Source organism: Rutilus rutilus, assembly GCF_951802725.1.
Source record: "Rutilus rutilus genome assembly, chromosome: 13".
Classification (NCBI taxonomy): Eukaryota; Metazoa; Chordata; class Actinopteri; order Cypriniformes; family Leuciscidae; genus Rutilus; species Rutilus rutilus.
Genome location: NC_140218.1, coordinates 1,385,587 through 1,402,982, shown reverse-complemented (window position 1 = coordinate 1,402,982; position 17,396 = coordinate 1,385,587). Strand labels below are relative to the sequence as shown.

General features: G+C 38.6%; 2 protein-coding genes across 3 annotated transcripts in view; both read left to right on the top strand.

Annotated features, from left to right (window-relative positions):
- Positions 1–1,304: 1,304 nt before the first annotated feature.
- On the top strand, positions 1,305–13,842 carry LOC311302564 (C-type mannose receptor 2-like). The gene is made up of 5 exons (XM_084428553.1): positions 1,305–1,417; positions 1,987–2,025; positions 4,415–4,813; positions 5,045–5,386; positions 12,492–13,842. Exons 2-5 carry the CDS (start codon positions 1,989–1,991, stop codon positions 12,845–12,847), a joined length of 1,134 nt encoding a protein of 377 aa, XP_084284679.1. The 5' UTR covers positions 1,305–1,417; positions 1,987–1,988; the 3' UTR covers positions 12,848–13,842.
- A 2,134-nt stretch (positions 13,843–15,976) lies between these two features.
- The window catches only part of LOC311302580 (uncharacterized protein), a 7,637-nt gene continuing 6,217 nt past the window's right edge, over positions 15,977–17,396 (top strand). For both annotated transcript variants that reach the window (XM_084428575.1, XM_084428573.1), the window contains exon 1: positions 15,977–16,268. The gene's annotated coding sequence lies outside the window, so the exon portion shown is untranslated. The remainder of the gene's footprint in view (positions 16,269–17,396) is intronic.

The following is a 17,396-nucleotide window of genomic DNA, read 5'->3' as shown; positions in this document are numbered from 1 at the left end:
TAAACTTGCACTGGTTTCCAACAGCCGCGCGCATCAGATTCAAGGCACTGATGTTTTCCTGCAGATCAACCACTGGCTCTGCTCCTCTACACCTACACTCACTACTTCAGACCGATGTGTCTCCAGAAGCTTGTGTTCTGCAGGTGAACAGTGTCTTGTGGTGCATCATCCCAAAGAAACACAGAATCACTTTCACAGACCTTCATCTGGACTGTTCCCTGCCCGAGGAATGACCTGCCAAAGGCGCTTTGGAGCGTCTGCTAAATGATTAAATGTAAAATGTAATGTGAATGTCAAGACTTTTGAATGAAAAATACTTAATTAAGCTTGTTTATGCTTTAAGCAAGAACAAACATCTCCCAATGTGACCAGAAAAGTAATCTCGTTTACCCTTCGATTTTTTATGCCCCCATTGGCAGATATTTGTTCTTGTTTTAAGCATAAACTCACTTCATTTTGATCAAAAAGACTTAACATCTTAAATGATTTTGCGTCTCAAGTAAATGCATATTTACTGTACTTTTTGACATCATCTTACTGGAAACATTTTGCATGTAGATCACTGGAATATAATCTGACTTCTCATATTTGCATGTTTGTCAAGCTGCACAAAGACACACTTCAATGCCACTGAATGCTCCTGTGACATCATAGCAACAGTGATGCAAATAAAGCAGTTGTTTACTATACCCTTCATTCTCCAGTCTCCAATATTCTCCATCATCAACCCAAAGACTTTCAGTTTACACTATTACTCTTCAGTTTAAGACTCAACGCCACCATTTCATGCTCACCACTTCCCTGCACATTTACTGTACCTGTTCTCCTCAGTGCAGATCGTGATTTTTTCCGCATCACTAATTTAATCTAGACCGCATGTGAACTTTCATCCCTGAGGGACAATGAGACACTCATGACGATTATCTGCATCAAACAAGTAAAGAATATATACAAATAAAAAGTTAATGTGCGAATAAAAAATTCAAATGACACCGACTCAGCTGAATGATGCCACTGTTTTCTTTTAGAGCTGTTTGCATCAGTGCATCATTTTCCTGTTATCACTGTCACACTACTTTGACATAATCTGTATTTTATAAAGCGCTTTATAAATAAAGGTGATTTGAATAAAAATATACTTGTGCTCTTTTCCCCAATAGACTGAAAGAACACTTTATGAAAATCCAAATAGCCCAACATCTCAAAATTAACCAGTACAGATACACACACACACACTGTCTCTCTCTCTCCCTCTCTGTCTCTCTCTTACACACACTTACACAATATTAAATAGACAACACACACTCACGGGTCAGTAAGTCGCCTTTAGTCAAGAAAGGAGGAGATGATCCATTATATCAGTCTGTCCTGATAGAGAAACAAACACACAATCGCACAGAAATCACAACATCGACAGGTAAGAGAGTTTAAGACAGTTACTGTTGTTTTAACTTCACACTGATTACAATAGGATTGATTTAGCTGTGTTTATGCTCGGTTGTATTATTCACTCAAAACTAAAGGTTCTTTATAGCGGAAAAAAAGTTTTTTTTACATTTTTTAAATGTTTTACACACTAAGAAAACATGGTTCTTTTAAGAACTGATGAATGAAATGCTCTTTGAGGAACCAAAAAAGGTTCTTCTGTAGGATCGCTGCAAAAAACAAAAAACAAAGTACAAGATCATAAAAATAAAATGTAAATAAAAATTGCGTTTACAGCAATACACTGTAGAACAGCACTGCAATTCCAGATCTCAAAGTCTATGAGTTTAATTCTGAAGGGTTTAAAGCATAAACCTGTACTGTAAGACTGAACTGACACGCATCAGCTTTAGGAGCTTCATGTGTGTGCTAATAATTGATGCGGAAGCTAATCAGCAATGATCAAGTAGGAATGACATGCTGTGAAGTTCTGGATTCTGTACGAACATTTCAGAGCAAATGAATCTGGTTTATTGAGTCTGTTTTCTGTCTTTCCCTCAGGAATGGAGAGAATCACACTGACGTCTCTTCTGCTCTCCGGTGAGTGAGTGTGTCATGCGGAGCTTCACTAGTTCTAGTGCTCTAGTGGTAGTGTGAGACGGACACTTGATTGAACTTTGAGTTTTTGTGGAACAGGTGAAACTGCTGTTATTTCTATGCCGGTAAATTAAATGAAAATATTTAGAGGAGAAATTTAGAGGAGTTTGGGGCAAAAACACCAACATAATAAAAATGCCACCAAACTTCGAGATATGGGCACAGAAATGCCCCTGATTGAGTTCTTGTTTTTAATATTTATAGTGAGCAACATCACACGAGCAAAACAGAATATCAGAACGATTGCAAATGTGATGTTGATTTTATTCAATAAATAGTTAATATAAAGGGATTTTTTGGGTCTATTTTGCAAATGAAAATAGTTTGAAATAAAGCCACCTTTGTGCATCCACGGCTGCTACACATTTTTTTTTAAGTCAAACTTAAGGATATTTAAGACTTTTTAAGGCCTGAAGAAATAAAAAATATTACTGTACATCAGGGGTGTGCAATATTCACAAATATATATATATAGTTGATTAGAATAATGAGATGATGTGTTGCTGAGTGTGTTTTTGTGCTGGTATTGTGGCTGGTTTTGGCCTGTTGTGGACAGCTGACTCACAAACACATTCATATTCCCTGCGGTGGTCAGTTCACAGAAGAGACAGAAATCAACTTTTTTATTAAGAGGCATTTTTACCCTAAATGTATTAGATGCTAATTCTAACATTCAAATTAAATTAAATTAGAAATATAGCTGTGAGCAGCAAATATTTAAAGGGATAGTTCGGCCAAAAATGATATTTAAGCCATGATTTACTCACCCTCAAGCCGTTCGAGATGTATATGTCAATCTTTTTTCAGACGAACACATTTTCAGTTATTTTAGAAAATGTCTTAGATCTTTCAGTGGTTATAATGTGAAGCTATGGGGTCCACCTCCTTTAAGTCCCAAAATGTGCATGCATCCTTCACAAAAGTAATCCATCCGGCTCCAGGGGGATAAACAGAAATAACTGGCTTCCGGTCGCGGTCGACACGCGTTCATGGAGATGGATGCTGGCGTAGGACGTAGGAAGCGTCGTGACGTAGAATGAACGTAGAGTTTTGTTTTGCTCTGCTCTCTGGCTGCGCTGTCACGTTCGTTCTACGTCACGACGCTTCCATCTCCATGAACGCGCGCCGACCGCCACCGGAAGCCAGTTATTTTCGTTTATAAAGTTTTAAATATGTATATTTTTACGACAAAACCGCACGGATTACCCTCAGAAGGCCTTGGTTTATCCCCCTGGAGCCGGATGGATTACTTTTGTGAAGGAAGCATGCACATTTTGGGACTTAAAGGAGGTGGACCCCATAGCTTCACACTATAACCACTGAAAGATCTAAGACATTTTCTAAAATAACTGAAAATGTGTTCGTCTGAAAAAAGATTGACATATACATCTCGAACGGCTTGAGGGTGAGTAAATCATGGCTTAAATATCATTTTTGGCCGAACTATCCCTTTAAGGCCTTTAAGCACTTGCATAAAAAGGTATTGTGTTTCGTTTATCAAGCATATAACCACTTAGATTATAGATGGGAAAGACCATTTACAGCCAATTTACAAAGCTTTTTAACAGTTATAGCGCCACCTATTGTCCGATCTCCATTAAAGTTTGCATGCTTCTTTAAAATCATATGGCACATATGCACACCTAATTTTGTCAAGTTCTACGTAGAGCAGACCATTTTTCAGTCATTTAAATGTAATTTTTCATAGCCATTATATAGCATTTTTCACCTTGATAACAGTTAAAGCTCCAGCTGTGGCCCGATGTCCATTAAAGTTTGCAAGCTTCTCTAGAATGACGTGCTGCATGTGCTCACCTAAGCCCCTTTCACACAGCAAAGTTGTAAAGTTAGAGTCTGAACGCAAATGTCAAGTGGGTGTCAAATGTTTAATTTTCTGTCGAATTTGAACCACTGAATTTATGGAAGCGAATTTGTAAAGCGAAATAAAATGGACTGAAAATTGCCTGTTGAATATTATAGGTTGTATTTTTAAACAGAATGAACATTTTGGAAGGGAAATCTGAAAGGTGAATATGGATTATTGGATTTTTAATAGTGAAAACGTGTGTGAAATATTTTGAATTGAAATATTCACAGCTTATATATACAACCGTGTTGAATTGCAGCCCATAAAAATGCAAGCCCTAAAAATACACTGCATTAAAATGCAAGCAGGGTTCGGCTAATGCAATGCATATCTTCTTCAAGTACTGCAATTCAACAAGCTTTTTTGTTTCAAAACATTTGTCATTATTTTACTTCCATAAATGTCTGTCATCGATCAGAAGGTGAGATGTGAGTCTTGAGATCTGTGTGAATTCTCTCTTCTCAGCCGTGGTCAGTTTGTCTGCAGGCGCTTTGCGTCAGTATCACTTTGTGAATGAGAGAAAGAGTTGGACGGAGGCTCAGAAACACTGCAGAGAGAAATACACAGATCTGGCCACAATCACCGACACACAAGATCAGGACGACGCAGAGCGGGTCATAAAGAGAGTGAACCCTAATGTTGACCCTGTCTGGATTGGGCTGAGGAGCACAGACACATGGATATGGTCTCTGAATGACCCCACGTTCTACACCGCAAACCAGTCTCAGTACACGAACTGGGCACCAGGACAACTACGATATGAAGCACCACCAGAAGAAGATGGAGACTGTGCTTATATGAAGGCTGATGGAAAATGGTATGATGGAAAATGTAGTTCAATGAAGCAATTCATCTGCTATAATGGTGAGTTCAGCTGTAAGATCACAACACACTGAAATGTGTTAAAAGACCATATTGAGTGTTTTCATGTACAATAATAATAAAACACTTTTAGTTTTGAATGATGAACCATAATTGCATTAGTGAATTTGTCTTTTTGTCCTCGTGTTCTTGTTTCTTTATCCTTAAATATTTTCTTGTGTTTTATTTCTCTTACATTTCACAATATTAGACAAATGTCTTTCTCTTTTAAAGCCAGCAGTAAAACATACGTCCCTATAAATGTGACAAAGACTTGGACTGAAGCTCAGAGTTATTGTAGACAGTATCACACAGATCTGGCCAGTGTGAGGAATGAGAGTGAGAACATCATAATACACAACCTAACTCCACCTGATCAATCGGCCTGGATCGGTCTGAACAGACTCTGGGTTTGGTCAGATAACAGCACCTCCACATTCACACACTGGCACACTGGTCAACCCGACAGTTCATCTGGAAGTGATGATGCCTGCACCGTGATTAATATCAAAGGCCACCAAGGACGATGGGAGGATGATCTTTGTAAAGGACCTTATCGCTTTGTGTGTTATGACGGTAAGTAGACGCTCTCACACACACAGTCATCTGAACAAAGGCAACTCTATATGTGAAACAGAAACTCTAATCACAGAATGAGTGCACTACAACTTTAACCCCACACTGATCACACATTTCTGACTGGGTTATTAATTATAGTGGATTTTTCCAAACAAATCCATATGAATCGAGTGGAGTGTGAAGAGATACGATCACATTATATAATAATAATAATAATAATAATAATATGTTTATTTTCTATAGCGCCTTTCAAGAACCCAAGGTCGCTTCACAATGAAATACAAATAACAAACAAACAGCAACCAAACAGATACAAAGGCCATCTGCTTATAACAGACAAACAATTAACATGAATCAAAGAAAAACATATTGTACTATTTATCAAAGCATACAATTACGACAAAGTAAGTAGCAGATAGGGCTGAGAAAGTGGAGAACAGAGAAAACAGTGTCGAGGATACTTATTTATTGGGCAAGCTTGAAGATATGAGTTTTAAGTTGTTTTTTGAAAGACCAGATGTTGTCGGCCGCACGAAGATTCGGGGGTAGCTTATTCCAAAGCTTTGGGCCAACAACACTAAAAGCCCTACCGCCCACCGTAGAGAGTCTGACCCGGGGTACCACGAGTAGATTTTCAGTGCTGGACCTAAGGACCCGAGTTGGAACATATGGCTGTACCAAATCAACAAGGTATTTGGGTGCCGGGCCATGTAAGGCTTTATACACTAGGACCAACAGTTTGAATTGGATGCGGTTTATGACAGGAAGCCAGTGCAGTTGGTGAAGGATTGGAGTGATATGGGCAGATTTTTTATTATATGTGAGGGCTCGTGCAGCAGAGTTTTGTACCATTTGAAGGCGGTGTATTGCTTTGGTGGGTAGTCCACTGTATAATGAATTACAGAAGTCCAATCTGGAAGTGATGAAAGCGTGAATGACAGTTTCTGCATCTATAAAGGTAAGACGGGCGAATACGAACAATATTCCGCAGGTGAAAGAAGCATGATTTGTCAGTCTGACTAATGTGTGAGTGAAAGCAGAGCGTGGGGTCGAACAAAACTCCCAGATTCCGTACAGTTTTTGAAGGCCTAATCTCAATACCATCTATATCAATAAAAATGTCATGTCTGGGTGAGCTCTGTGATCTAGGGTTAATCAACAGGATTTCGGTTTTACCAGCATTAAGCTGTAGAAAGTTAGAGGACATCCATGTTTTAAGTTCGTGGAGGCAGGAGATAACAGAAGAGGGTGGAAATGATGAGTTGGGATTAGGGGTGTAACGATTCGTTTTAACAACGATTCGATTCGATTCGCGATTCATGGTTGTCGATACGATTCAAGGACGATATTGGTTCATTTAGAACGATCCGATCCGAAACGATTCAGTGACTTGAAATCGATTCAGTAACTTTTTAGCCAAAAATTCTTGTAAGGGAATCAGGTATCAATTAATTATTGATATAAACAAACAAGTAAACAACAATTAATATAAAATGCATTCACATTTTATTTTAATAAGTAGGACTGAACGATTATGACAAAAATGATAGGCTAATTGTTGATTATTCCCTTGAAATTGTAATTGTGATTATTAATTACGATTATCACAACTAGGGCTGGGCGATAAAACGATAACGATATGTATCGCGATAGACACGTAATCAATATCAATAAAAAATGCGTTCGATAAAACGTTCGATAATTATTTTTTTTTTCTTCGTCGGAAGAAACCAGAGGTTGCGAAAGCAAATTTGGTTGCATGAACAAAGGCACTCAACTCTCTGGTAACCTTGCAACGTAGGGGGTGACACGCAACAGCCAGTCAGTATGGTTGCGCAATATTGTTGTCTCGTGTTGGATTCTTCAGTAACAGAACCGGCGTGTAGTGATACAGCGATTGTTGATAAAACAGGAAAAGTCAGCTCGCCTGACTTCAAGTCTGACCGTAGTCAGACCATGCCGTCTGCAAATTATGCAAGACCATCGTCAGTTTCTCTGTTATTCGCGTGCTTATGAGCTGTTTTAACGTGTGCGTTTCTCAGCGCGTACATGTGAAGCTCACATGCACTCTGTCTACCAGCGCCTGGATACTGGACTATATTTCGAGTCTTATTGTGCTAATACTGTTATATACACACAAGGTTTACATAAACTAGTCGGATATGTCTAAAGTGAAAGCAAACTTGAGAAAATTGAGAGAAAATCTGCTTGTCAAATGCGTGTATATTAGACGCGTCGCGCGCAGCTCTTAAAGAGACAGTATAGTAATAACACGCTGCCGCTTGGCCTTAAAGGGATAGTTCACCCCAAAATAAAAATTCTCTCATTATTTACGCACTCTAATGTTGTTCCAAACCTGTATTAATTTCCTTCTTATATTTTCAAATATTAATATTTTGAAGAATGTGGCTATCCAAACAGTAAACAGAGCTATCCCTTTAATGTTAATAAAACAACAAAATGCAAAGAGAAAATCATTCACTGCTCTTGACTGATAACTTTAATAGTAGCTTTAATAAGTATCAATGTATAATTTATACAGTGAAGTCTGTTTTGTTTTATTTTCATATTTTAATTACTTTCTTCAATGCTACTGTTAAATACACCTACTGTAGCTGAAAACATAAAGCACTGTTTATTTAATCTGTATTTGAGTGAGTGTTTTCCATGGTCGTGTTGACATTTCTGCCTTTATAACTGATGGGATTATAATCAGAAAGTTTAAAATAAAAAATCTTTAAATGTAATGTATTTGTCTCCTGGACTGGTCCTTATTTTAAATATGTCATAAAAAATATCAATAATTATCGATATCGACCGATATGAAACACTTATATCGTGATACAGTTTTCAGCCATATCGCCCAGCCCTAATCACAACATAGAATGATGTTTTGAATAGTTTGGCCATGGGACCCACATTTCAGCATGGTCATCAAGCCGCGACCCACCTTTTTAGGAATTATAAGCCTATTATAATACATTTGTTTACACAAAAATTGTTGACACACAAGTTCTGTCCCCCTTTACTTAACAAATTTTTTTTAAGAATATGACAAATACTGATAGACAGTAGGCACTGCGAGGTTAAGCTAATAAATAGCAGTCCCAAACTAGTTTTTGTTAATACAATCTTGGTATGAGCCACCACAGTCATATACAAATATACAAAACCAGTAAGTGGCATTTTGTTATGGAAACAAACAACAATTAGGCTACCATGGTGATACACAATACTTAGAAGAACTGGTAAAGAAACATGGAAACTGCTCCTGATAAATAGCAACACACATGACGTACCAATAACGTAATTTATTGGTATTTTACTTTTATTTCTTAACTTACTAATTTACGACGTTGCATGCTCGTATTTCTTTTGCGCTTTAGTGAAGTGATACAGCGCGCTCCGGCGCATTTGCGCGTGCAATTGAAGAGTGCGCGCTACTGCAGTATAGCGGCTGAGAGGACAGGACAGTCCGTTTGTCTGAGGTGAGAGACTTTGCGCTACTTGTTGTCTTTGCGCTGCTGCTGGCGCGTCACGCATGGCGACGACGACACAGATAGGCAGACTGAATCGAGTAACGTTTAACGCCTTTATCATTAAAAGTGCAAAGAAAAAACATCCATATAAAGTCTAACGTGCTTAAATCCAATGCGCTATTTCCTAGTATCGATACAATCGATTCATTACCTTTTAAAACGATATTAGATCGATATATGTCGTCCGGAAGGCCAACTTGCCGAGCACAGATCGATCCAGTTGGATCGTAGGAATATAAATCGATACATCGATGTAGTTGACGAATCGTTACACCCCTAGTTGGGATTGATCGTGAAGTAAATTTGAATGTCATCAGCATAACTATGAAAATTGAGGCCATGCTGTCTGATGATCTGGCCTAATGGTAGCAAGTAGATTAGAAATAGAAGCGGGCCAAGTACAGAGCCTTGGGGCACACCGTGAGAAACAGACACAGAGCGTGAGCGATTCTTACCTATCTTAACAAATTGTTGTCTATCACATAGATACGAGGTCAACCACTGAAGTGCCGCACCCGTGATGCCTATTGCAGACAATCGTGAGATAAGTGTAGAGTGGCACACAGTGTCAAATGCTGCACTGAGGTCAAGGAGAACCAGGATACTATGTGCACCAGAATCAGAAGCCAGAAGGAGATCATTTAGTACTTTTAGAAGAGCTGTTTCTGTGCTGTGGTATGTACGGAAACCAGATTGAAGAGGTTCAAAGAGATTATGTCTCTCTAAGTGTGATTGCAGTTGTGCCACAACTACCTTCTCAAGTAGCTTGCCAATGAAAGCAAGGTTTGATATTGGTCTATAATTGCTATGAATGGCGTTGTCGAGGCCGGGCTTCTTGAGGATTGGAGTAATGGCCGCTACTTTCAGATTAAGCGGAACAGTGGCAGTGGCAAGAGACCTGTTAATAAGGTGGGTAATAGGTTGAATGAGTAAAGACAAATGAGTTTTTAGAAGGTATGTTGGAATAGGATCAAGTGTACAGGAGGTAGAATTTGATTTGTTAATCAATTTTTCAACCACAGATGTATTAGTGAGTGAAAAAGTGTCTAGCGGACAACCAATCAAATATGGAGTTGAAGGGGTAGCTCAAGCTCATCCAATACATCACCAATCGATTTATCATAGGTAGAAACTATCTCATCAGGACACAACAGATTGAGTGAGGAAGGAAGAGCAGAAACAGCAATGGCAGCGGAGAAATTTTCAACAGTTATAGTTTTCAGATTTCGGTAGGATATAGTAGTGTTGGTTATTGGTTTTACAATGGGGAGTGAGAAATCAAAGAGAATTAGTTTATGGTCAGAGATGCCCAGATTATGACCATGAACATGCACATTGTCAATACCAACAGTACAGAGCAGATCGAGAGTATGAGAGTGAGAATGTTGGGAAGTCAATATGCTGAGATACTTCAAAATAATCCAGAACAGACAAAAAGTCTTTTGCAGCAGTACAATCAGAATCAACATGTATATTAAAGTCACCAAGCATCATTATTCTGTCATGCCGGGCAAAAGCGAGAGTGAGAAGTTCAGTCAGATCAGAGCAGAAGTTTGGGTTGTTTCTAGGGGGTCTATAAATCAGTAGAATCAGAAGCGGAGCGGGGCCAGCAAGTTGAAGTGAAATACATTCAAAACTTGGAACATCAAGAATGTCATATTTAGTCACTTTGTAATTGTTCTTAAAGATCACTGCCAGACCACCACCTCTACCACTAAGTCGAGGTTTTGTCAGATAACTATATCCAGCAGGGGTTAAAAGATTCAGCTCAACGAAATCGTCAGGTGTTTGCCAGGTTTCAGTCAGAAAGAGTAAATCCTCTCTCAGAAAAACTCTCTCAGTTGTAACTTCATTCAGTAGTGTACCCTTGCCAGTCAGGGAACGAGTGTTCAAAAGTGCGCAGTTGTGTCGATGAGGAACATGCGACGAGTAGGTCACATCTTTAGTTAGGGGTATGAGAGTCGTGGTGCGGTGGAGAGTCACATCGTTACTATAGTAACGCTCCGATCTCGGCGACAGGATCACAGGTATTGAGAGACAGGAGTCGTAGTTATAAAGCCATCTACGCTTAGCAGACCGATGGATATAACGTGTACGACCTGCAATTCCGAGAGTAGTACACAAATCAAACGTGGAGGATTCCAGACGGAGTAGACGATTTAGGTTATGCAGTTGCAATGAAGTATAATTTAAATCCATACCGTGAATGAGAAGCAGAGCAAGGCCAGCAAAGCCCAGGGCCAGCAGTCTCAATGCCGGAGACTTATTAATGGCAAAGTACATCTCTTTGCAGTTTAAGACAGCACTCACAGAAAGCCGAATGGCCACCCTCGTTACTACAGCACCACGTTAGCCAAACCCAGCTGGTGATCCACAAAACTAAACTAAACAGCTCGCTAAACAAGTTAAAACTTGCCTACCTGCTGCATCAGATGTTATGGGACTCACAGATATGCAGTGGTAGAGGGCTCGCGGGGAAAGTAATGCGAGGCCACCACGTTAGCCAGACCAAAGAGGGCAGAACCACAATAAAACACTACGCAATGAATAAGGGGAAACTTACCCACCGAGAGTGCAGAAGAATGGTAAAGCCGAAACAGTGGGCAGAGGGCTCGCAGGGATTTCACAAAGTGAGACGCTGAACAGAAGTTAGCAGAGATTGTCCAAATTGTCCAGGGAGTGTCAGAGACTTCCGAAAATGTAACATCCATGCAACTGATGCTTAACTCAAACATCCAACACTGTTCCATCCGTTCAGCAGTGTCGCCCAGAAGTAAACAACATGATGTTGAGCATGAAGCGTAACAAACAGAAAAAGTCCAGATTCCGTGCCAACAGAATAGCCCAGAGGCAACCAACACGGTGTTAATAGAGGAAATGTAACAAACAAAGATTTACAAAACAAAACAAAAACAAAACAACGATTTGCGATGAGAAGCGGCAGCCAGTTCGCGCACAGCGTACTCTCACCCAAGACGGACTGAATCCAATGCTCATATGATGAACACACTATCATTTAGGCTTTCATTCACATATAAACAGAAGCTCCAACGTGCATCACATGATGCAAAAGAAAGAATCAGGTTTGTTCTAGCGTGTGCTAGATTTAAAAAAAACTTAAGACACTGTCATAACATAATGGCTGTTTATGCAATCGGCGCCAGGTTTTATTAAAATATGAAGGTAAACGAAAGTCTTATGGGTTTGGAACGACACGAGTGCAAGTAAACGATGACAGAATTTACATTTCTGGGAGGATTGTTGTTTAACTAAAAATGTTTAATGTTTTTGTGGCAACACTTTAGTTTAGGGTCTAATTCTCACTATAAACTAGCAGCTTATGATCATGCATATTACTAGGATATTCACTGTTTATTAGCACATATTAATGCCTTATTCTGCATGACCATATTCTACATCCCTTGATCCACCCAATTCCTAAACTTAACAACTACCTTACTAACTATTAATAAGCAGTAAATATGAGCATATATAAGCAAAAGTCGCAGTGAATAGTTAGTTAATAGTGACCGTTTTTGTTTCTTGATCTGTTTGTGTTCCAGATAAACTGGTTCTGATCAGACAGAATCTGACGTGGACGGGAGCTCTGAAATACTGCAGAGATGAAGACATGGACCTGGTGTCGGTGGACTCTGAGGAGATCCAGCTTCAGGTGAAGAGCGTGACCTCGATGGCCTCCACCGCTCACGTGTGGCTGGGTCTCCGTCACTCCCGCGTGCTCGGCCTCTGGTTCTGGGTCAGCGGTCACACCCTGTGCTATGAGCAGTGGGCTCCGGGTCACGGCACCGGGGAGGAGGACTGCATTACGACAGTGAGATCCGGAGCCATTCACACCAGCAGCCAGAGCTGGATCAGCCTTCCTGAAACTGAGACAAACAACTTCATCTGCACCAAGTGAGAGATTCGAGTAATGGTTTATGAAGATTCAATCAAGCCAAATTAACTTCATTTAAAGTCTATATAACCTTCACTTTTCTGAGATAAATATATATAGATATAATTTAGAACATATTATTTTGTAATTAACACTTACATTTACTTTTGTGGCAAGTTTTATCATTATAATAATATATGATACATGCACACTGAGTTTACTTACAATCCAACTTTCTTCATCATTATGGATTATTTCCGACAGATCTGGAAAGTGCACAGGTGACAATGTGAGAAAGTGCAAAAATCATATTTATCATATTTTTCCCCCATTCCGAAATCATATTTTGCATAAAGAAAACATTTAAACAGTTACAATTAAGCCCATTTAAAAATATAATTTTAATTATTGTTATGCAAAAATGTTGTAGAGTACCCTATAACTGTAAATATAGTACTGTACAACGAAAATCAAAGAGATAATCTTAAAAATAACGTCATTAATGGTGATTTTCTTTTTTTTTGTGGGCTTGATATGTACAGTGCTGCAAACTTCATTTAAAATTACTGCAGAAATATACATATATTATACATGCAACTCATTGGATATAATTTCTGTATTTCAGCCTCTGCTTTAGTTTGTTTACTATGTTGATGGAAAAAGTGATGGAATTTTAAACAAGATCAATGTGATGATCTTATACTGATTGAAAGATGCCATGGAATATTCATACTTCTAAAGAACATCAGCATAAGCATTTAAATCAACTGGGGAAGGTTAAAATGTTATTAAAATATTGTCAAATTAAAGGAGTCATGACAGGAGAAATCAAATTTGCCTCGATCTTTTGACATATAAGAGGTTTTTGTACCTGCATTTGTTTAATAAAGCTCCAAAAATGGCCTGTTTTTATAGTGGGTGACTTTAGTAAATGATTTTTTAATGCTTATGGATTATTTGGATAATGTGTGTTGATATGTTTCCTATGCAGTGACTTTAGCCAATCATAACAGTGGGCGTTCACCGAAGCCTTAAAGCCTTTAAACCTGATCATTTCTGACAGAGGGTTGAAAATAATTAGTATAAGTGAACCTCAAGGAACATACTCAAATATATTTTTGTTTGTTTTAGTCCATGTCATGACCTCTTTAAAGGACCTACAAATATATGCAATGGTGCCAAAATTATGTTTTTGAATTATATATACAAATACCAAAACAAGTGGCATTTATTTTAAAGAAATGCAGCACAAACACAATAAAAAAAAAAAAAAAGATTGTAATATGAAACCGGAAAAAACCGTCTTGGCCTGAGGAACACTGACTTCACAGATGCACTAAAAATAAGGATAATATAATTCACAGTGACTCAGAGAAGTATTAGTTTTGCTCGAGCAGATGCCACTTGTTTTGAAAGAAATTTAGCTATTTTATAATAATACTGTATTTCTTTTCAACTAGCCTACCCATTCATTTGCATTTACATTTAGTCATTTAGCAGACGCTTTTATCCAAAGCGACTTACAAATTAGGACTAAAATTAAGCGAGTCATCATGAAGAGGCAAAAAACAACAACAACGCAAGAAGTGCTCAGAATACGAGGTTCAGGCATTATTCAGAGTAGCATAAGCACGGTAAGTGAGGTTTTAAAGGGAATTTTTTTATTTTTTATTTATGAGGTTAAGTGCTCACGCAAGAGATGGGTTTTCAGCTGTTTTTTGAATGTTGTCAGGGATTCTGCATTCCGGATGAGGGTGGGGAGAGTGTTCCACCAGCATGGAACTGTGAATGAGAATGTTCTGGAAAGTGATTTTGTGGCTCTCTGTGATGGAACCACGAGACGTCGCTCGTTGATCGATCGTAGGCGTCTGGTAGGGATGTAGTCGACTCGTAGGAGTGAGTGAAAGTAGGAGGGAGCTGAGCGTGTGATAGATCTGTAAGCAAGCGTCCATGCCTTGAACTTGATGCGAGCAGCGAGAGGTAGCCAGCGCAGAGAGATGAACAGAGGAGTGACGTGGGCCCTCTTGGGCTCGTTGAAGACAAGACGAGCTGCAGCATTCTGGATCATCTGTAGAGGTTTGGTTGCACATGTTGGAAGTCCGGCCAGAAGAGCATTTGGGCTGTATTATCACCTTTATAAACACCTGTATGTAAATATATTTCTGAATATCAGGGGATTTCTGTGGTGGTCTTTAGTCTGTTGTGATTCACACTCCTTTCTGAGAAAATAAAGCTTTGGAAGAAGCTTAATTTGACATTGATGTATTTTGTCTGACTGTCATCTCGTGTGAATCTGACCTTTTATCTTTCTCACATTACAAATATGAGAATTGTTTTTTTACCCAAATTTTACCCATGCAAATTATTATATATTTTTTTTAATTAAAAACAGTTACTTTTTTAGCATTGAGACATTATTTTCATTACAATTAAGCACATTCACTCATTAAGGCGAGACACGGCAGGCAAAAACTTTTTTACTGGTCAATTTTGAGATTTTTGGATATTTGTCTTCAATAACGTCTACTTTCAGACTTGTGGTGAAGAAAAGTCAGAAATTCACATTTAGGTCTTTATTTTACTACACTTTGTCTGTTTGTGTCTGTAGATTTCTTATAAATTCAACAAAAGTTGTCGTTGTAAATCCTCCCGCTGCTCCGCGATCGCTGTCTGCTCCCTGTCATCACACACACCGCTGGAAAGCTCTCTCTCTCCTGTACAATGCTGTCGGATCCAAATATGGTCATTTCCTTTTTATCAGCAACCAATCACGAAAGTAAAAGGGCTGAATGCGCAATCTCATTGGCTGATGATAAATCTTTAAAGGGGTCATGACATGAGAAACCAAATTTGCCTTGATCTTTTGGTATATAAGAGGTCTTTGTACCATTAAAACGTCCTGCAAGTTTCATAGCTTAAGACGTCCTCCTCATTATAAACGAATCATTTATTTAATCAAGCTCTAAATACAGCTCGTTCTGGATCCATGGTATGAAGTGACGTCACGGTACGAAGTGACGTAGCAGTCGTTTGCATATGACCGCCTCCAGCGTAGACAACTACGCTTCAAGCGCAAGATAACTACACCTCATTTCATCATCGCATCTGTCACGCGCTTCTGTATGTGTTCAGTCGACGTGCAGCGAGTGGGTCTGTTTACAAGAAGATTGCGATGTCACGACACGCAGATGTGCTGTTCCTGGCTGTGGACAAACAACATGTTTGAATAATATACGCTGCTGAAAGATAGACGTCAGGGGAAAATGGATGCAGTTTATTTTTTGCGGACGTCCCAGTCACGGCAGAGTTAATAAGCGTGTGTTCTCCACATTTCAAGGATGAGTGACAGTTGAGAACAATCGCAGTTTGATGCTGGCTTTGCCAGAAAACTTTTGTACAAGATAAGGCCGTGTGGACTATTCTGGGCTCAACAACGACGCAAACTGTAAGTAATGTAGGCTATTTAAAACTTAAAACTTTTTTAAAACGTTAATTGCAGTTTAATTCATTATGAATAATCACCGTGTTTTTACTTAGTTTAGCCTACTTATTGTTTTATGACCGTCATGTTCATGTCCCTTAGGCTATTTAAAGATGTAGGCTGTTAAACTGACAAAATAGTTTCACACTTTCTATGTGGACGGGCTGATGCATTCTTAGTTGTGTTGATGGTTCATTTCCTCTGATTCCGACTCAAACATCATTGCAATCGCCATCGCCTCGCACGCATCACCCGTTACTATGTCATGACCCCTTTAAAGCCCGTTTTCTCAAAATGACTTTTCTCTCTGAAATCTCCACTTCAGTAGCACCGATACACACCAAACCTTCCAGTCTTGTACCTAGTTATATTATGAAGACATTTACAGAGGGATTTGTAAATATATTATTCTTAGCCTGATTTATATAACATTTTATTCCAAAAAACATGGCGAAAATCATTTTAAGGCTATTGACAGTATATTCTGATTTACAGGATAACAAAAGTAGATATCCATAAATCCCTTTGTAATTGGTTTCCCCATCTAATATGTGAACACAATGAAAAAATAATTTTCAACCCTTTATCCAATACTCAGATTTTGTTTTTTAAAATATATGCAAATTAGTGCATACTTAATTAGATATTGCCTCATTTGCATATTTAAACATTAAATTACAGAAAACTTGTAATACATTTTTTTCTCATCTTAATGTAGGTAATCATCTGGGAAAGTTTCATGGTGATATCTGCTAGTTAAAAAATGTACCCTATTCACCTGTAGTGTCTCGCCTTAAGTTCTCAATATTGTAATATTGAGTTTATTGTTAAAGCCCATGTTGCAGGTTTTTTTTATTAATATAACCTTGTATGAAAATACCATATGAAAAGTAAATGCAGGATTAAAAATTGTTTTGCAAGACATAAGGGCACAAATTTAATAGAAAACGTGACTGTTTCCTTGACCGTGTTGAAAAAGTGCTTTTTTTCACCATCGCGTCATATGATGTCACATGAGGTAGTCGTTTGGCTCTGCGTTCGCGCTCAGTCAGTGCAGAGATAGGTTGGTATTCAGTTGGAGCGGTCATGATT

Bases quoted from the DNA above. Each gene is read 5' to 3' on its own strand.
- LOC311302564 (XM_084428553.1), top strand. From the start codon at position 1,989: ATGGAGAGAATCACACTGACGTCTCTTCTGCTCTCCG. The intron at 4,814-5,044 runs GTGAGTTCAGCT...TCTCTTTTAAAG, and splicing joins GCAATTCATCTGCTATAATG to CCAGCAGTAAAACATACGTC. The intron at 5,387-12,491 runs GTAAGTAGACGC...TTTGTGTTCCAG, and splicing joins TCGCTTTGTGTGTTATGACG to ATAAACTGGTTCTGATCAGA.